The sequence below is a fragment of the Crinia signifera genome, chromosome 6, assembly GCF_055691185.1.
Source record: "Crinia signifera chromosome 6, ASM5569118v1, whole genome shotgun sequence".
Classification (NCBI taxonomy): domain Eukaryota; kingdom Metazoa; phylum Chordata; class Amphibia; order Anura; family Myobatrachidae; genus Crinia; species Crinia signifera.
Genome location: NC_139222.1, coordinates 178,054,650 through 178,075,956, shown reverse-complemented (window position 1 = coordinate 178,075,956; position 21,307 = coordinate 178,054,650). Strand labels below are relative to the sequence as shown.

Genomic DNA, 21,307 nt, shown 5'->3' with positions numbered 1-21,307 from the left:
TTTCTACATCGATTTGTGAAAACAAAAAAATTTAGGGGATTATTCTGGTTGACTAGCTCGGATGTGATTTTGCACCTTTGCAAGTCAACCAGAACCCGCCCTGTGAATGATGGTATTCTCGCCCCCCTTTGCATGCCAGGTTTGTTTGCCCGGCATGCGAATGGATGTTTTACATAAACATGCATTTGGATGCCAGTGGGAACCTCCCCCATTTTTCGATGGTAGCCAACCATCAAATGATGGTGAAGGTGCATGTATATGTAAGTGTGGTCCAGACCACTCGTACATATGCGTGTAGAATTCCAGGGATTTGGGCGGGCAGCTGACATCCATTTTGTCAGCTGTCCCCTGCACTGCGTCACATACACATTAGCATGTGTACACCCAGCGTTTTCATGGGAACGTCCATGAAATGCTGGGAATTCACGTATGCTAATGGCCCAGGCCGGCACCCGACGGCCCTCTCCACCCCCTGCTCGAAAAGCAGGGAGCGTGCACAAGACAAACAAATTTTGCGTTGATTTCGCACTCGTATACACATGCACAGAAATGCTGCTGCACATGCGAATATGCAAAACATCGGTCCTTAGCTGGTAGCTAGTAAAAGTTGAACACAGGTTAAAAGAGAAAAGGAGAGAAATCAGGGGAGAAGTCCATTGTGGTGTGGTTTTCACAGAGCTGGTAATGAAATCGGAAGAAGTCTTAAGAGTCTTAATAGACCCTGAAAGATGTTGGAGGTAGAGTACAGGATGTGACAGAATTAGGGACATTGAAAGCATGAGATCACAGCGCTGCGAAAGGAGTGTTAGATGTCAAACAGGAAATTAATTATATTGAAAGCTGCAGAGAGATCAAGGATGTACAAAAGTTTGCTTGTGGGCAAATCATTGGTTACAATAATGAGTGCAGTTTCAAAGGAGAGTAGAAGGTTGTGAGTAACCCAACTCAAAAGTGCAAAAGTGAGTTAAGTGGTTGTTTGTACACAAGCCATTTGGGGGGTTTCTGTGCATGCACTGTATATGCTAAAAGGAAAGTGACACATTGTACAAATATGTAATAATGTTGAGCACATCAATATTCTAAAATAAAGTATAACATCACCTTGCTCTGCCTCTCTTGGTTGTGTGAATATATACTATAGCATAAATGAAACACATAGTTCTATCTTTGTCGTGATATATAATTGGTGTAATAAGATGTATTATATTTATGTACATTTCCATTCAGGTGTAAAATAAAATTGACATATGGAAACTAACATTAGCAAAACATAAGAGAGGAAACCCCCCCCCCCCCCCCCCCGGACTATTCAGTGACTATAGGATGATCTTCTGCTGTAGAACGCAGGTACCAAGAAGTATCTTTCATGCTTTTATGAATTTGTAGTCTCACCTCCAGGGATAGAGTATTTATGTAGCTCTCCCACATGGAGAAAAACTTCTCGACCTTTGATTCTTTATTAAGAGTAGTCTCAAACCAGTCCATCCTAAAGAGACGGAATAGTTTATATTTGAACAATGGGAATGTAGGGGAAGAATTGGATGTCCATTCCAAATGTTATAAAATTTATTAAGACTGTGTTGAAGTCTCTCATTTCCAAGGTTTTCAAAAGATGGGGCCAAAGGACCGAATCAAATGCCTTGACTGTGTCCAAGCTCAATAAAATATTTTTATGTGTCTTGGTCTGGGAAGATGCTGCTACTGCTGCAATGGCTGCCCTGATACCTCCTACTGAATGCTTGCCATGGATAAACCCCAACTGATTAGGTGTAAGGAGGCTAGGTAAAATATTTAGCATCCTGTCTGCAATTATCTTAGCCAGGAATTTGACATCGGTGTTAATCAGGCTAATAGGTCGGTATGATTCTAATAGTTGAGTGTCTTTTTGTGGCTTGGGTATTAGAATCGTTGTTGTATTTGTTAGGTGCATTTTAGAAATAGGTCATTGAACAAGTCCACCAGAGCAGGTGCCACCTGGTGTTTCAATAGCTTATAATATTCATTGGATATGCCGTCAGGGCCTGGGGACTTTCCTAAATGGGAAGAAGCAATTACCCCATGAACTTCTATCTTAATAGGTTCTGTTAGCGCATCGCTTTGTACTTGCGATAGCTTTGAGAGATTTAAATCTTCAAGTAGGTTAGCTTGATTTATGGGATCTGTCTGTCGAGTATAAGGTTCTAAAATAGCTCTCAAATTCTGAAAGAATTTCTGGCATTGAAGTTAATAAATTGCCAGAGGAGGGGTGTCGTATTGCTGTTATATATGTTTTTTATGGCGGGGTTTTGATATGGTAGCCAAAAGTTTTCCAGCCTTGTTCCCCCAACGAAAGAATTTATATTTTGTATATGTGACATCTTTTTTTTGCTTGTTCTAGTAGGTCTCTGGGCCGGGCAAGAGTGCAGTGTCTCAGGCCCCCTTGGTGTGGTGAGTATGAAATGTAGGAAGGGACAGGCAGTGGGGGGGAGCCGAGGGGCCGGCAGCCGCAGCACAAGCCGCGATGTCCCGCTGCGCGTCTTTTGGGATCTAAGGGGGATATTCTGTTTGGTACGGTGAAACGCACACACGGTCCATCACACCGTGCGTTTTCCGTACGCTCACGGTGAGCGTAAGTCCACCCACAGAACAGCTGCACACGGACGGTCACAATCACGACAATGGGGAGTGGCGTTCACTTGAGCATATGCCACCGTGTATGGACAGATCTCCCTCTTAGCCACCGATACCTGGCATACAGCAGAGCGTACGCCACAGTGCACGGACGGATCTCGTCTGTTTTCCCACCAACACCTTCGGTGGGAAGTATTGTTCAAAATAAAACTTTAGAGTGTGATAGGCAGATGTTGCAATCCTTTGTTAGAGATATGTGATTGCAATCATCTTACATACAGAGTGTGCTACATAAAGTTCATAGCAGATATGAAAGTGCATAATGTATGTTCTTGGAAAAAAAACAAAAAAACATTGTGTGCAAAATAGTGGCCATGGCCTTCGGACATTGCTCCACCATTGCAAGTAGAAATTGAGTCCAAAAACATAATTGTTGCTCTTAGACGTGGTTTATGTGTCTTTTTCATAATAAAAAACTGGTATGTTTGTGTTACAGTGAAAAAGTTGACACATGTCGACTCCTGTGAATTGAGTGTCCTGCTTTTTAAAGTATACCAAAACACTTTCTGAATAGGTGTAGATGGTTATAAAATAACTAGCTGGACATATATAACCAGGTATTAGAATGAATATTACCTAAAATGAAAGCAACCTTTACATGTTGAGAAGTGTAGAAAGATAAGGTTCCAATGTGTTTGAGGGTTGTGTGCGGCTTGCAGGTAGTGAAATAATGGTTTTCACTTAATAGCCTGCAGCATTGCTTATTACATTCAGGTGTATGTGTTTGAATAGTAATCAGCATTAATTAGCAGACCCAGGCGTCAGCTCTCATGCGGTATCTCTAGGGGTGGTCTGGAGCAATCTTTGGCGTCTTCCTGTTTTTGGGCCAAAATGCACGGTGCGTTCGCCGATCGAGGCGGTTATGGCACCGTGCATTTTGTGTGCACACCCCCGTGTACGCCCATGGTTACGCCCAGTTTTCCTCATTATTCCGGCCGCTCCCATAAAAACGCCCACATGCCGCCCACAATGACCGTGTTCTTGCGGACAGGTATTTTAGCACGGAGAGACCCATCCGTGAGGTCGCCGCACATGCGCATTGCGAAAGATACGCATGCGCAGATGAAAAAAAAACCCGATCCGCCCGTATACGGTCCCACCGTACCAAACAGAATAACCCCCTATGTCCTGGTGCCACCCTGCTGTGAGGGTTGCAACACGCAGGAAAGGGGTGAACCCTGACCATGGCTCCGCAACTCGCCTCCCGTTGGGGGTATGTATACAGGGGAAGATAAGATACCTTCAGTAGGGGTGTTAATAGAGGCCTGTATCTCCTCGTGGCACTGTGTGCAGGGTGTTGCACCCAGGGTCAGGCAGTCATGCAGCCCTCCACTATAAGGGCCAGACTTTTGGTGGCAGAAGAGGGTCTCAGCTCCAACCAAGGCCTCCACAGATTTGGCAGGATGCCTGCTCCTGGATTAGGTGTTAGATGGCTTCAACAGGTTTGAAATAGAGGAGATGGCAGTAGATTTAGTTTGCCTCTGGCAAGGAGCTGAAGATGCGGCCGCTCTCAGTGCCCCGCCCACATCGGACCGGCAATTCTTATGCGTCCTGGGCACTGTGTTGGTAGCATCAATGCAGTAGCAGTTGTGGAAGCTGAAATTGCACCTCTATGATATTAATGTATTGCGAACGCCCTCTACACCAGTTAACTACTCTATTTGCGTAGATCTAGTTTAAATCAAAAGAATCTTAATTCGATCAAGGATGGACGTAATGCATTAATATCTGATCATTGTGGTACTCCCAACATATGCACCGTATGTATTCCCCAAAGTATTGGAATATGATCGTCCATACTTTATTGTTTAGTATTGTTGAAACCACCATCACAGACGCAAGTTCATTCAATTAATAGCAATGCAAATAAATACACAACTCCAGAGATATATGTATATATAGATGTGTATGTGAATGCGCGAGATTTCCTATATTCTAGCATATCTCCCATTACCCTGGTTACGCGCATGCACAATGAGTGCATATTACGGAACCTGGAAGTTCCATACATGGTCTGATTGCTAGATTGACTGCACTATAAATATATCCTCTTTGGTTAATGTTACTATACTCTCCTGATGAAGTCCAGCCTATGTAATACAGCCTATGTAAACGTTGAGAGCTACCTGTTTCCTACTACAGCATTTTTATGTAAGCTATATTTCCTTTATTTTTTTCACTTCATGCACTTTATTAAACTCCACTTTAAAATTTTATTGGAGTTTTCTTTCTTTATCACTGCGTGGCACCAATATTGGGACCTGACCTAAACCTGTGGGAACCCTGCCCTGAGAGGCGAAATTGATATGTCCAGGCAACCATCCTGGTAAATCCACAAGGACAGGATACCCAAAACAAAGTATTTCTGAATGTTACGCACACTATAATTATTTTTAAACTGAGGAAACCCACTTACTACACTAGAGAGCGCTGTTTTCTCATCCCCCTTTTTTCTAGAACACATTCACTGGAGACGACACAAGAAATGCCTCGGCAGAGAAACTTAGCGGCCACCTATACATAGGGTGTGTAGTCGGAAGAAGATATTCCATCCAAAAAAGACTTGGACTGAACATTTAATTTGCGAGCAATTCAAGACCTTTTGGGTTAAAGCGCTGTACAGTACCCCCCAACATAGATGTGTATGTGTATAGAGACATGTGCAAATAGCTTCAACCAAGGAACAAAGGGCTGTAAACCTGGCTGGTTTAAACCAGCTATACCTCCTGGCTAGGAAGAACTCTAGATTGATATCTGAAACCGAAGTAAGGAGGAACCAATGAGAAGACGCCTGGTCTCCTTGTCTCACCCAATGATCATCAAGACTGACCCTCCAGCCCCTTTCCTTTAAAATGAGCTACACTGGGCCCGGACGGACACATGTGATCTTACAGAGCACATTCCCGGGATCCTGGGGGAAGAGCGAGTGCGATCGCATCTCTTCGTCTGTGACGGTAATGGATATCTTTATATGTGTGTTTGTTGTACTGTGTTAGCTGTACTTGCGTTCTATAGTCACTGCGGTTGTTTAAATCATTTATGTAATACCTATTCATTGTATATTTTGTATTGTAGAATTGTTCCTGAATATTGATTGTTACCCTCTTAAAACCTTTGTCCATTAGGGACTTAAATATACTAGGACACGGGGCTAGATCCGTGATCCCACCATAACTGATTGTCTGTGCATATCAATTCTTTTATATAGCATATGTATATAGTATATAGCGTATGAGATGCTTGAAAAGGTTTTCTTATTCTCGGTGAGGATAAGTGTAAATGTAAAATATTATTCAAAGGTAATCTGTAAAGGGTAAACCTGATAAACCACAGAAACTATGATGTGTGTTTGAACCTATTCATATGTAAATGTGTTTTACAACCTTTCACAGTGTATGTGAAAGGTGATGCCTTTAGACACAGCTCTACTGCTGTAGTAGTAGTAGTACGTTTATTTATAAGGTGCCACAAAGTGTCCGCAGCGCCGTACATAGCAAGCAAAAAAAAACAAATTACAAGGTAACGCATGGTGTGCTGTACATGAAGTGATGGCAAGGTAGTTGCTAGGCGTAACGTGAAAAGGTAACAAGTGAGTAAGGTTAAGGAAACAGCGTAACTATTTTATTGTCCACAGTACTTACAAAGACTGGATTCTAAGAGCTTCTAAGAAACAGCTTAAGCATTCCCTAGTATGCAGGACAAGGGCAATGTGGGCCAGTAATTTTCAGATATAAGGAGAAGTGTGAGTGAATAGTGGGGATTCCATGTTGCACAGTGTTGGAAGAAACATTCCCAAGAATAGTGAGCAAAAGAGAGTACGGGGGGGAATTATATGGGGGTAGTAAGTTGCTGTAATATATATATTGTGCACATTAGTATTGTGTCATACTTACAGAGTACATGTAATATTGACCTCGAAGGCACATCTAGAAAATATAGGGAAAATAATCAGACTAAGAAGATACGAGAGGACAAATAACATTCTCTACATTTACAACATTTACAATGAGTGTATTCCTAGTAAGTAGATGCCACTTTTATTAAGACGCTAATGGTTGTCTTCAGTAAACCACTGATCCATCTCCTAAATTATTCCTGCTGAATTATTACAAATGGAAAGTCCTAAATTACATTTTTAAAGCAATTCAATGAGAGATGAAGATAACGACAGGTGAACCATAAATAGTAAAGACAGAAGACAAATATATGTTTTATGTACAAAATAAAAATTTCTATTAATTTTAGTTTTGTTTATATAGTTATATAGTAGTTAAGGCTGAATAAAGACGTACGTCCATCAAGTTCAACCTATGGTTAGAGTGTTTGACCTATTTGCTACATTAATTTATATATATTGTGTATTCTGATGCAAATTATGAATGTTGGTTGTACCCCTGGATGTTTTTATCCAATAGATGTTTGTCCAACCTTATTTTAAATGTATTTATTGTGTCTTTCGACACCACCTCTCCAGGAAGCGAGTTCCACAATTTAACTGCCCTGATTGTAAAAAAGTTTTTCCTTCTAAGGACATGAAATCTTCTATCCTCTCGTCTAAACTCATGCCTATGTGCCATAGAGTCCTTACTCAATGCAAAAAAGGGCGCCTGATAGTTCCTTATATTGGCCCCTGATATATTTGTAGATGTTTAGCATGTCTCTCCTTAAATGTCTCTTTTCCAGTGTTAACAATCCCAATTTGTCCAATCTGTCTTCATAACTTAATTTCTCCAAACCCTTTTATTAACTTAGTTGCCCTTCACTTTTTCCAGTTCTATGATGTCCTTTTTGTAGTGGGGGCCCAGAATTGTACTCCATATTTTAGATGTGGTCTAACCAGTGCCTTGTAAAGTGGCATAATTACATTTAAATCCCTAGCCTCCATGCCCCTTCTTATGCAGGCTAGTATCCTGTTGGCCTTATTTGCACCCCAGTTTTTTAGAATGTTTTAAAATCAAAGAAAAATGCAAAACTGGTAGTATTAAGTGCACTTTGTGAAGCAGCTGGTGACGGATACACTAAAAATGGTGTCCCCACACCAAAAATGTCTAAATAGAAAAGGTCTGTGTTTCCCAAGGGATTCACAGACAGAGTGGTTCCTTCACCGGCGCTAACAGGGATAGAAGGAAAAGAACATCCCTGATTTGGGACAAATGTCTCCTCTTCTCCATTCTCTTAGTAGATGAATGCTAAGACAGGTCCACCATGTGAATGCAGACAAGAATACCGTACATCCCATTCGGGGATGGGGCGTCTCCTCTTCTCCGTTTTATAGTTAGTAGTTAAATGATGTCACAAACCCAGGGTAAAGAGCTGTTGTTCCGGGCTTGTCCATATAGCCATAAATCACATATGCAAATGAAAGTGTAATACTGATAAAATATTTTATTATAAGAAATACAAGTGTACTAAAAACAAATTGGAAGTATAACCAGAAGAACCCCAGTGGGAAAACAAACTAAAGGAAACGGCGGAGAACTATGGTGATAGCGGGGCATGAAAGTATGCACGAACATACCAGAAGTGGGGCGGAAGTCCACTGCGAGGTTCTCGCGGAAGAGACACTGCCGCTTCTGGTGCCAATTTTGTAATGATTGCGGGGGAATTTAAACACCGCTCTAGACAGCAGTGATATCTCCTTGAAAAGGACCCTAGTTTCACAGCTGCCAGGAATGAATATCCCCCCAAGAGTAATATTTTCATTTATATCTTTACCTTGCTGAAAGATACTTACAGAATGGGCCCCTCTAATGGTGTAGAAATACAATGTTGTATTTTGAAGCTTGAACCAATATCTTGACCAAGTAAATTTCTGTGAAAATAAAACTTTTTTCAATGGTAGAAAGGTCTAATATAAAGGGTGGTCAACAGGACAAACGAAAAAAAAAGATTTTTTTTGGTCTATAAATATTATAACAAGTTTGCAATATACATTAATGATGGCCAGCCTAAAATTTCATGGAAGCATTCTAAAAAGGATAACATCCTCATCATTCTATCTCAGTACTCACAGTGATAATATCATTACCCTACTGTATGTGAAGTAATGCAACCAAGTGAACATAGGCCCTTATTCTGGTTCACTCTCAAATTAACAAAATCATGTGCACTGCAGGGGCAGCAGATGTAACATGTGGAGAGAGAGTTAGATTTAACAGATGTAACATGTGGAGGGAGGTTATTTTGTTTCTGTGCAGGGAAAATACTGACTGCTTTATTTTTACACTGCAATATAGATCTCACTTTGAAGTAAAACCCCACCCAAATCTAATTCTCCCTGCCCTCCCTGCAGTGCACATGGTTTTGTCCATTTGACTTTGCGAGTGAACCAGAATAACCCCGATTGTTAGTAACTTGAAGACTGCATTCATTTCCTTGCCATCTTAAATAGGAGTAGGGTGTGCGGTACACATAGTCCTGAATCAAGTGGGATCCATATCATATACCCTGCACTCATTTAAAATATTTAGTTTAGGGAAAATGACATTTGTCCAAGTGCAGTAGAGGAATACCTGTGCCAATTTCCCAGACATAGATGCATGTGCGAGTGCCGGATGACCTGCTGACAGTCGGGATTCCAACGGTCAGTCCACCGACATCGGAATCCAGACTGTTTAACTGCCCAACAGTCGGGATCCCAACTTACAAGGGCTATTCTCCCTCATAAAGTGAGAATAGAACCTGTGGCGAGTGAAGCTTTGTGCTCGTCCCTGGACACCGGCAGTTGGAATTCCTGCATCGGGATACTAACTGTCGGGCAGTTATACCACACCGCCATGTGCAGTAGGATCTGGCAGTCTGTGGAGTCTTCACTGCACATTTCCTAGGGGGTGAGCTTGAACAAAGACTGCACATTGACTTCATAAGATAAGATACCCTTGCTTGCCTATTATTCTAATGAGCAGTCCCGAATGATACACTGAGTGGGGACTGTTTACTTTCCTATGTAGATTGTTTAACACCTATGAGTTTTATTAGTCATTCTGTAATGCTTTGATAGAAAGACAGATTATTGCATTTATGAGGTTATCTGCTTGCTGGCTGGTCTGCCCGTAGATCAGACGCATGTGTCACCCTTTGCTTTCCCTAGACCTCAATGTTTTTAAATATTCTAGGCAAATACATACTTACCTACTGTTGAGTTTTCCTCTTCAGGAGAAGCCAGGAGAGGGAACTTCAATTACTCCCTCCTATACCTCATCGCTGTCTATTATCAATCACTTTGACTGAGCAGCCATGCTCTCCATTTCTCCAGTCCACTCAACACTACAAAATTCAGTTGCAGATAAACCTATGCCACCCTGCAACCATTCCACCCAGAGCTGTAACCCTGCGTCAGAACTGCACTATGGAAAGAACCTCTACTGCTTTACATGTTCTTAAACCCTTACCATGTTTTCATTGTCAGGGGATGTCTGTGGACCTCTCCCGGTCCGGAGCTCACTTACATGCACCATGCCATATGTTGCTCCAACATGGCTACTACATCAGAATGTGATTTATGATCTGTATACTTGTGCAGCATTCAGGAGGCATATTACAGAACACATAAATAAGCAAGTTGTGTGTAACCCTACCTGGCAGCTTTATATGATTGTAGTATAAATATAACATACATACATACATACATACATACATACATACATACATGGTTACACAATACATGCAAAGTTTGATAAAAAAAAAGGTATGACCAGCAGGATAAAACCCTATTGCCAATACTCTGACACACCCATCTTGTAAGTTTATACAACAGCTGTCATACAGTATACCTGTATAATATATAATGATGACAGTCACCAGCCAGGGCCGGCGCCCTAGGGAAATGCCTAACCTTGCCTAGTGGTGGCGCCGGCCCTGGCTGGTGACTGTCATCATTATATATTATACAGGTATACTGTATGACAGCTGTTGTATAAACTTACAAGATGGGTGTGTCAGAGGGCGGTAGTGAGCTGCAGCCTGCAGGAGGAAGAAGCAGCAGCGGGAAGCTACACTACCGCAGAGGAGAACCCGGCCGGAGGAACTTTGAAAAAGAAGCTGCAGCCAGCGTAGCAGCTATTAGGTGAGTTGATTCGGATCCTCCTCTCCTCACCCTCCCCCCCCCCCCCCCCCAACCTCCGCTCCAGGCAGTGTGATATTGCGCTCTGCTCTGGGACGCCAGGTTCCTTAATGATGGACAGCCTGAGCCGCCCGCGACTAGGATAGGACAGCTGAGGCGAAGGTCCTGGTCCCCTCCCCTCCTCCTCCCTCCCGGGCAGCAGCATGAGCTCTCACACTGTCAGTGTGTAACAGCGTGAGAGCTCATGCTCTGCCTGTCAGCGGCACAGCACAATCATACTAGAGTGTGCTGTCACTCACCCCATAGCTGTTTTAAAAGATTTTTTAATTGTTCCCGGTAAGGGGGCGTGTCCACGTTGCCCGCGATTTAGCCACGCCCCCAACACTTCAACAGTGTGTCTGTCCATGTCCAGTGTCCGTCTGATAGCTCCTCCTGCCCTCTGATCAGGTACTGTTTAATCACCTTAGCCCCTGCCCTGCTCCCTTACTATGCACTGTATAGGCATCCCCATTTTTCTCCTTGTCCTCAGTGTGACTGTCTCCACAGTACTGGGCACACAGCTAGTCCCCCAGGTGGGTGCATGATTATACTGTATAATCATGCACCCACCTGGGGGACTAGCTGTGTGCCCACTGCCCAGTACAGTATAATCATGCACCCACCTGGGGGACTAGCTGTGTGCCCACTGCCCAGTACAGTATAATCATGCACCCACCTGGGGGACTAGCTGTGTGCCCACTGCCCAGTACAGTATAATCATGCACCCACCTGGGGGACTAGCTGTGTGCCCACTGCCCAGTACAGTATAATCATGCACCCACCTGGGGGACTAGCTGTGTGCCCACTGCGCAGTATAGTATAATCATGCACCCACCTGGGGGACTAGCTGTGTGCCCACTGCGCAGTATAGTATAATCATGCACCCACCTGGGGGACTAGTTGTGTGCCCACTGCCCAGTAGCTAGTCCCCCAGGTGGGTGCATGATTATACTGTACTGGGCAGTGGGCACATACTGTACTGGGCAGTGGGCACACAGCTAGTCCCCCAGGTGGGTGCATGATTATACTGTATAATCATCCACCCACCTGGGGGACTAGCTGTGTGCCCACTGCCCAGTACAGTATAATCATGCACCCACCTGAGGGACTAGCTGTGTGCCCACTGCGCAGTACAGTATAATCATGCACCCACCTGGGGGACTAGTTGTGTGTCCACTGCGCAGTACAGTATAATCATGCACCCACCTGGGGGACTAGCTGTGTGCCCACTGCCCAGTACAGTATAATCATGCACCCACCTGGGGGACTAGCTGTGTGCCCACTGCGCAGTACAGTATAATCATGCACCCACCTGGGGGACTAGTTGTGTGTCCACTGTGCAGTACAGTATAATCATGCACCCACCTGGGGGACTAGCTGTGTGCCCAGTACAATATATATAAAATATATAAATATAAAATATAGGTTATAAAAATTATAAAAGTCTATTGTGTATGTGAGAAGTTGGGGGGGGGGGGGGGGGGGGGGGGTGTTATCCTGTAGGTTTGCCTAGGGTGCCTAGATGCCTTGCACCGGCCCTGCCACCAGCACTAGCAAAAAACTTGTGTATCCAAGTATATTGTGTATCCAAGTATAAACTTGTGTATCCAAGTATATTATCTGTATTTTATTAACTCCCTTTGGTCTTATTTCTTTTGCAATTAATCTAACTGATAAAAGTCTTGCTTGGAACACAAGAAACGTGTTTCACATGTGGCATCACTAAAGATTGTGTAACCAACTTCAAATAGTTAAGTTGACCTTAGAATAGCTTTCACACTATTAAATGCTCTTGTCTTAGTGCAAACTCTTTGGCCCCTTCTTTTCCCTTCCAAATGCCAAACAAAACACCCAAACATTCAAAATACTACATTTACTTAACGTTTTAAATCCACTTTATCATTAAAACATTAATAAGCAAATGTTAAAAAATTTAAGTAATTTGAAAGCATATTCAAATTACATTTACTAATAAAAAAAAACTATCACCATATCACCATTGTATGAAATAAATTAAATAATAATTAAAGGGTTTGAATTTTAAACAAATTAATTATATTTATCTTATTAGAAACATAATCACAAAACATTTATTCTTTCACAAAGGGCCTATAATGCCCTGCTGCGGAGATTGCCGGGCAGCAGTAAGTGAACAGAGTCAGGACAGAGAGTTGACCGGAGTAGCCCAGGGGGTGCAGGAGTGGATCCCACCGCTGCATCCAAGTGGAGAGGGGTACTGCTTAACAAATGAGGATAATATGCAGGATTTTGTGTCGGAGAGCAGGCGACCATGTCTTCCTCCTAGCAATGCTCCCCCACTACCCGATTTTTACATATGGACACACACTGATTGATATTGGGAAATAATTGGGTCAATTTAGACCCTACGGTAGGTCTTCGTTCGCATGCAGATTCCTAGAAACAAGGGCATGTTTCCCTGGTTTCTCAGAGGGGACAGCCAGGGGTCTGAGACACTATTACCCCTTTTCCACTCGCAGAAATAACCCGGTAATCTCCGCGGGGACGCGCATCTACCCGGGTTTTTCTGCTAGTGGAAATGCACCCTGTCAAATAACCCAGTTTGGATTCCCCAGCAATCCCACCAAGGTAATCACCCGAATTCAAGGGAAGTGGAAACACTCCCTAACCGGGTAATTTGACTGGGAATGTTAAAATCTGCACTGCCCTGCTGGGACACTGGTGAGTGATGTCATCACTCACCAGTGCCAAAGGCTGGCCCAGCGCACACTTCTGTTCAGCCTGCTGAACAGCATCAATATGGCTGCCAGCAATTGGTCTAATGCTGAAGTCAAGGAGCTGCTGCTCATTAGGGCAGAGGAGGAAATCAAGCGCCAGTTGACTGGTACCATAAAAGACGCGATTCTGTACTAAAATATCATCCAGATACTGGAGTCTAAGGGGATACACCTCTCTCACCAGCAATTGCTTAACAAATGAAAATCACTGAAGAGGCAGTTCGCCAAGTTCTCTGACCAGAACAGGAAAAAAAGCGGTGCCGCACGTGTCGAGTGGGTCCATTACAATCTATGCTGCAGTGCATTTGGCAACACAGCTCTGAGTAATCCTGTGGCACTGTCATCTTCATTGGCCAGACAGATGGAGAGTAGCCAGGAGCCACCTGACACGCAGTCCACCATGGCAATATCACTGTGCTGCCCAACTTCTCCGCTTCTTATTTTGGAAGATCGTGATAAAGAGTGCAGTGGACTTGATAGGTCTCTGTCTTGTCTGACACTGCACAGTCCATGGTGGAGGGGGGGTCCAAGACAACAACAGAGCAGCCGAATCGAAGACAAACACCACAACTGTGGTCAAATAGTAAGTAAAAAATAAAAAATGCTACAAACATTTTTTCCCAGTAATCAACGGTATATGTTGCAGAGTGCCGCAAGTGTGCAGGTGGGATAGGGCCACAAGTACATGTATGCAAACACCTCTGCTATTTTGTTTTTATAGTGTTTTTTGTTTGTCCCACTTGCAGTTTACAATGTGCCGCCAAAGAAGAAAAAACAAAACCGCCCCGAACAAGCAGCGAGAGCTTTCTCATCCATAGTAATAGAACAGCTGCGGGAAATGGACTCCGACATTCAGGCCAATGAGGATGCTCGGACAGAAAAAAAGTTTGAGGTGAGAGTGCGCTAGGATCAGCTGCCTTGTGGGGTGACAATGATATAGTGGTAACCCTAATAACCACAGAAAGACATGGATAAACAAGAAGAATTATCAAAGTCTCCTCCACTGGCGCTGAATGTTACGTCCCTGTAGATAAAGGGGCGGTCCTCTTCTCCAGAAACTAGGGAAGGTTTTATAGGTAGAATACCGTACGCCCCTTTTGGGGTGAAGGGGGTCCTCTTCTCCGTTTATAGGGAGCTCAAAGGACAGGGTCCAAAGGAGTGTGTTTCCTTGGACTTTTTCACAAAGAGGACGGTGGACCCCCCTTTGGTACTGCTGATTGGCATTTGGACCGAGCGTGGACTTGTGATCATCCCGGGATCTACCCCGCTCAGTTTAAGCCTTTTTGAGAACTTTGATGTTATCCTAGTTCTCCACCATACACGGTTTCCACGACTGTCTACTGAGGCTGATAAGGGACGTGAACATCTTTCATTTACGTGGTAGCCTTCCAGGTGGACCCTGTCCTTTGAGCTCCCTATAAACGGAGAAGAGGACCCCCTTCACCCCAAAAGGGGCGTACGGTATTCTACCTATAAAACCTTCCCTAGTTTCTGGAGAAGAGGACCGCCCCTTTATCTACAGGGACGTAACATTCAGCGCCAGTGGAGGAGACTTTGATAATTCTTCTTGTTTATCAATGAGGATGCTCGTATGGAACAGTTTTTAGCAAATGAAAGACAGCTGCAGCACTCTTTCTTGGATCAATTAAAGGACATGCAGGACAGACAATTGGCCTTCTTGGAATGGATAATTGCTCGTGGGTATACGCCTCATTCGCATTATCCACAGTATCCGCCACATGCTCCACAGGCCCCAGCATACCCAGCACACCACGAGTTTGCATATGGCCAATTCAGTAGAGGACCAACTCCCTCCGCCCCTAGCATTTTGTCTGAACACCAGCCACACCAAGAGCCTCCACAATATAGAGGACCCAGTAGCCACGCCCCCCAGCACAGCAACTAGGTACCACCTTACCACTTGTGCTAGCTACGCCCCCAACACTTCCACTAGCTATACCTCCAGCACTGCTACAAGTGCCCCACTAATCCCAGAGTATAGTGAGGCAAACACCACTAGCCGTGACAACACGTCTACTACAGTGCTGCCAAACCTAGACCCCCCTGAATTTACGGAATGCCGTAATTTGTCTTAAGAAATACCTGTTTTTTTCTTTGGTGTCCAATTTCTTATTGCTTTATTGCAATAAGAATGCTAAATGCATCTGATTGCATTCAGTCAATTTGTGGACTTGTCCTAAGAAATACCTATTTTTTCTTTGGTGTCCAATTTCTTATTGCATTATTGCAATAAGAATGCTGAATGCATCTGATTGCATTCAGTCGCTTTGTGGACACAGTTTGGTTAAACCCAACACCTTGCACTTTTTACAATTTTATGAGCACTTGTTTTTGAACATGTTTACGTGCACTTTTTTTTTTTCATTTTTATGTACGCCAAAGGCTCAGGTATACGGCAAACATTTGACCTAAACAGGTCTTTTCTTGTCTTGTGTGAAGACACTTTTGAAAGTTCAAAATATTTAAGTGTTGGGAGTAAAATAAAAAAAACATGTTTTTTTCAAAGAAATTAGTGTGGTCTCTTCTTCTAATATGGTAATCTTTTTAATGGTGCCCCTTTTGGTGTAATGGTGGCCCTGTTTTGTGACCTCCCCTGGTAAAGCCCTTTAAAAAGGCTTTTTCTTATGTAATCTATAGGAAAAAACAGACCTTACCCAGGTTAAGTATAAAAGGGCCTGATCAGGCAATTTACTGGGTAGCACTGTAGTGGAAATGTGTAATTTACCCTTGTCCAAACCGTATTCGAACTGGGTACAAATTACCGGGTCTGACCCAGGTTGCTAGTGGAAAAGGGGTATAAGTAATATTGATAAACATTGAAAACCTCTAATAAGGAGTATCTGGAATTATCATTACATTAATTGCTTCACAGATAGTATACAGTGGTAGATATATAACAGGTCACTATGGGGGAGCAGTGGTCTCATCAGACATTATTTGCATTAATTCTGCTTCTTTCCCATGTACGACATGCTGGTGTGCTGTAAATGACTATGCACACCGATATGCAGGGTAATGTATGAACGTTCAGTAGTGCAGGTGTCGTTGCCCTGTCTCCACAGCAGGGATAGCAAACTGTCCCTGGCTGTGGTGGTTTCGGCTCCAGGCTGCACAGTAGATCTTGCATGCTTAGGAAGATCTCGCACATGCGCACTGGAATTGGCCAGGCAGGAAGACACAGTGCATCAGTCCTGGCAGACAAGATGATCATACATCCTGTCGATATAACTGCCTGATTTGCCTCCGTAACGTACAGCTGGAATGGGATCATTCGTCAGACTGCATTTAGGTCTACAGTCATTAGGTCGACCCCACTAGGTCGACTGGCAGGAAGGTTGACCTGACTTAAGGTCGACATGGGCCAAGGTCGACATGATTTAAGGTCGAATTTGCATAAAGGTCGACATGAGGAAGGTCGACTGGTCATAAGGTCGACATGGGTTTTTCACTGTTTTTTTGATCCGAATGTCGACACAGTCGACATGGACACAGTTGGCAATGAGAATCGGACCCTCGCATCGCTCGCTTCGCTCGCAATGCTTCGGGCACGGTGCCTCGCTGCGCTCGGCACACTATTTTATTCTCCCACCACGCCCTAGTGGATGGTAGGGCATGAAATACCGCCTGTCGGCACATGTCGGCTCAAAAAACAGTGAAAAACCCATGTCGACCTTATGACCAGTCGACCTTCCTCATGTCGACCTTTATGCAAATTTGACATTAAGTCATGTCGACCTTGGCCCACGTCGACCTTAAGTCAGGTCGACCTTCCTGCCAGTCGACCTAGTGGGGTCGACCTAATGACTGTAGACCTAAATGCAGTCTGACGAATGACCGCATCCCGATACGGCTATATTACATATCCCACACAGTCCTAGATCAGCAGTGATCTAGCCCTAGCCAGGGATGGCCATCATCAGTGGTTCATATAGATGGCAATAATGTAAGTGACCATCGATGACAGAACACTATTTGGCAGGTAACCATTGATAGTTTTACCTATCGATGATCATCTCATTTTGTCACCCAATTAGAACCCTGGGCACAGGGATTCACATTTCTGTGTTCCCACGCTATAGGTCACCAGGTGGACAGTCAAAAGGTCGACATGCATTAGGTTGACCACTGAAGGTCGACAGGCCTTAGGATGACACATGAAAAAGGTCAACATGGCTTAAGGTCGACAGTCAAAAGGTCAACATGGGTTTTTCATTTTTTTTTTTATGTGCCGACAGGTGGTATTTCATGCCCTACCATCCACTAGGGCGCAGAGGGAGACTATAATAGTGAATGAAGCATGGCGAGCATAGCGCTGCACTTTTTCTTGTCCATGTCGACATCCAGGACAAATACGTGAACAAACAATGTCGACCTTTTGACCGTCCCAATAGGGTGACCAACTCATCCCTTTAATCTGGGACACATTAATTACACAGGTTCTGTGGCTGGCTTTCACCTGGTTTTAAACTGCCACACCTCAAGACTCCATTTCACCTGGTTTTAAACTGCCACAGAACCTGTGTAATTAATATGTGTCCCGGATTAAAGGGATGATTTGGTAACCCTACGTCCCAATGTCAACCTAATGTGTGTGTGTCAACATTGGGAAGCCATGTCCACCTTTTTTATGTATAAAACTAAGGCACGTTGACCTAATGCATGCCGAACTTAGTTTGGTTGACCTAATGATCCACACCTGTTCCCACACCATGAGGACAATTTAAAGAAAAAAAAACCTTCAGTTATGATATGCCATCAATGTAGGGAGCCCATTTGGTTTTCCCCCAGTGATGTCAAAAGTAGTCTTCATAGAGCATAAACCATCGATGCTTATGAGTCACTGTTGATCGATGGCCTAATGACAGTAGGGATGGCCATCGACACATCCCATGGTTAATATTGATGGCAATTTTAGCAGGAACCATTGATGGTTATAAAACTTTATACCATAAACCATTGATGGTTCCCAACATCGAATTGCCGCGCATGCACAGAAGAAACTTTGAGGGGTCTATTCAGGGTCATGCAAAGTTTCCACTATACATGCACGTCCCCTCCCTGGCAGCTTGCTACTGTGTGTGTTCATTCATTGCCACCACACTTTGCTTGGTTGCCATGCCGATGCTGACCGCTGGTGCATGCGCCGCAGCTAGGGTTGCCACCTCATCCCTTTAAAACTGGAGACATATTAATTACACAGGTTCTGTGGCTGATTAAAAAAATGGAATGAAGTCTGATGGCTGTTTAAAAAAAAAAAAAAACAGTTGAAATTGAGGGGTAGATTTATTATAGCGGCGCCTATCGCGCCGCTATAAAAGTTCCTGCTTCGCCTCATTAGCGAGGCGAAGCAGGAGGGGACACCGACAAGATCTACTAAGATCTTGCCGCCGGAGTGGGGGAGCGCTAACTCCCCCCTCCGGCGATGTCCCTCCTGGAGACAGCGCATCAGTTAATACTGATGCGCCGTCTCCTTTCCCCCCGGCCGGCTGACTGTGCATGCGCGGGATCTCGTTAGTCTCGCGAGATCCCAGCGCAGCTCAGCCCCAGCAGCAGGGACAGCGCTGTCCCTGTTGTTAGGTATAGGCATCGCCGTCTGCAGCTGGCGAAGTCGACAGCTGCAGGCGGCGGAACGGTCAGCGATGCTGACCGTTCATAAATCTGGCAGGAGGCAGGGGCGCAGTGCAAAACATCGCCCCTGCGCTATGCCTCCTGCCCCACACCACCGGCGTTAGAGTAAACGCTCGGCGGGTGTGATAGATCAGGGGAAGCGCTATCCCCTGCTATAACGCACGGGGATAGCGCATATTCCCCTGATCGACGTTTAATAAATCTACCCCTGAGTCTTGAAGTGAGCCAGCCACAGAACCTGTGTAATTAATATGTCTCCAGTTTTAAAGGGATGAGGTGGCAACCCTAGCCGCAGCAGTTGCGAGGAGAGCTGCAGTAGGCAGCATCGGCGACTGAGCAGTAGCTCAGGCTGGGATAAGGTGTTGGGTTGGTGCCCATGTCCAACATTGTCCCTCACAGATTCCCTCAAAAATGGCCGGGCCAATCGGGAGGCTTTTCCGCCCCATGTGCCAGACAGTGTTAAACAAATGGCGTAATTCCCTCTCTCCACCCACCCTGCCTGGTCTCCATCCATCGCAGCTGCGCTGGCACTCCTCTGTCTCCAGTCTCCTCTCCATTCAATTATTATTATTTTAAAGCACAATCGATATGCCATACATCGATGGCGGAAAACTCTCTGACCTACTGCTATCGATGGAAAAACATTGACTATTAGGTCACAACCATCGATGTTTTGGGAACATCGATACTCGATGGCCATCCCTTATTAGGACACGGACAGTACAGATGGGGAAGCGGGCATCACTCACCATCTTATCCTTTCTCTTCCGCAGAAACCCTTCAAATACCAGATCCTGCCTCACAGGCTCCATGTCCCCGGCTACAGCTTCGTCCTCCGCTTGGGAACCACTTGTAGCCATGACTCCGGTAATTAATCTCTGCACTTCCTCATAAATCCTGACTTCCCTGTCAGCTGTGTAGCCGGGGGAGGCACCGATCTACCTGCTTCATATTATTAACCCTTCCTTCCTATGAGCGAGTATACGGTACTAGCCCTGTACACCTCCGTGCTCCGCTGCCCCCGCTACCGGCTCCTCATTAACCCCTTCTTAGCATCACCCTGCACTGCAGTGCAGACAGCTGCACCCCTCCTCCTGGGTACCGCGCAAGGGCGCCCGGGGTCCCCGCTGCTATTCTAAATCTAACCAGACACACGTGAGTGCCATAGTGCCATTTCTAACCAGACACACGTGAGCTGTGCGGGCATCTGTATATCCGCATATCCCTGCTTGTTGGTAATCCTTTATTTATGCTTCTCCTCTCCAGCTCCCTCACCCTTGATTAATATGTGACAGGCAAGACGATTTACCGTCTCAGGCTTTAGACCTGTTTTTAGTATGTACAAGCGGGTATTTGATCCATGAATTTTCTGTTGACTCCTCTCCTCTGTTATCAGCTTGTACTACCACTTGAAAACAAAGGATGGATAGCGTCGATAGACATCACATTGTACTCTGGCAATAGCCCGGGTTTTTGGGTCAGAAGTGTGAACAGGGTGTTACACCAGTGGCTTAACTTCGGGAGGCAATGGTGACTTTTGACGCCGGGTGTTACCATAAGGGAAGCGACACAGAGAGCAGGAACAAGTCCAGGACTACTACTGTATATATTGCAGAATCCCGAGAGCCCCTCCGCTGGGGGATTTAAAGTCTCCGGATCAGTGCAAGGGGAGATCTGGGGGTAAGTAACCCCAGGGCTCTTGCACTGAAAGGGGCCTTTCGCCATAGATAGGATGTCTATTACGGATCCGATCAGTGCCACTGTGCTCCCTCGATAAGTTCTCTCTGTACAGCTAGGGATGGCTATCGGCTATCGATGTTCCCAAAACATCGATGGTCTGGACCTAGTGCTCAATGTTTTGGGCATCGATAGGCGAGGGTCGAATAGTTTGATGCCATCGATGGAGATTTTTTTGTTACCCTGCTGGCTGCTGGCCAGCTGCCTGGCTATACTACCCTCTCCGAGTATTAGACTGTGACTCACTCTGTCTGAACTTAGCGAAATGGGGTATCACGGACGGTGTAATGGTTAGCATCACTACCTCACAGTGCAGAGGTCATGGGTTTGATCCCCACCATGGCCCTATGATAATATGTATGCGCTATAGAAGAAACTGTTAATAAATAAATAA

At 44.7% G+C, this 21,307-nt stretch overlaps 1 protein-coding gene across 2 annotated transcripts in view; it reads right to left on the bottom strand.

Moving 5' to 3' along the window:
• LOC146007156 (uncharacterized) overlaps positions 1–20,352 on the bottom strand; it is a 30,113-nt gene extending 9,761 nt beyond the window's left edge. Inside the window, exons 1-3 of one of the 2 annotated variants that reach the window (XM_083145530.1) lie at positions 19,926–20,352; positions 8,405–8,482; positions 6,564–6,596 (exon numbers count right to left, since the gene is read on the bottom strand). In XM_083145530.1, the coding sequence (XP_083001656.1) occupies positions 6,564–6,596; positions 8,405–8,482; positions 19,926–20,036 (222 nt within the window). In that variant the 5' untranslated portion in view covers positions 20,037–20,352. The remainder of the gene's footprint in view (positions 1–6,563; positions 6,597–8,404; positions 8,483–19,925) is intronic. The other variant, XM_083145529.1, reaches the window with a different exon arrangement.
• Between the last annotated feature and the right edge of the window lie 955 nt (positions 20,353–21,307).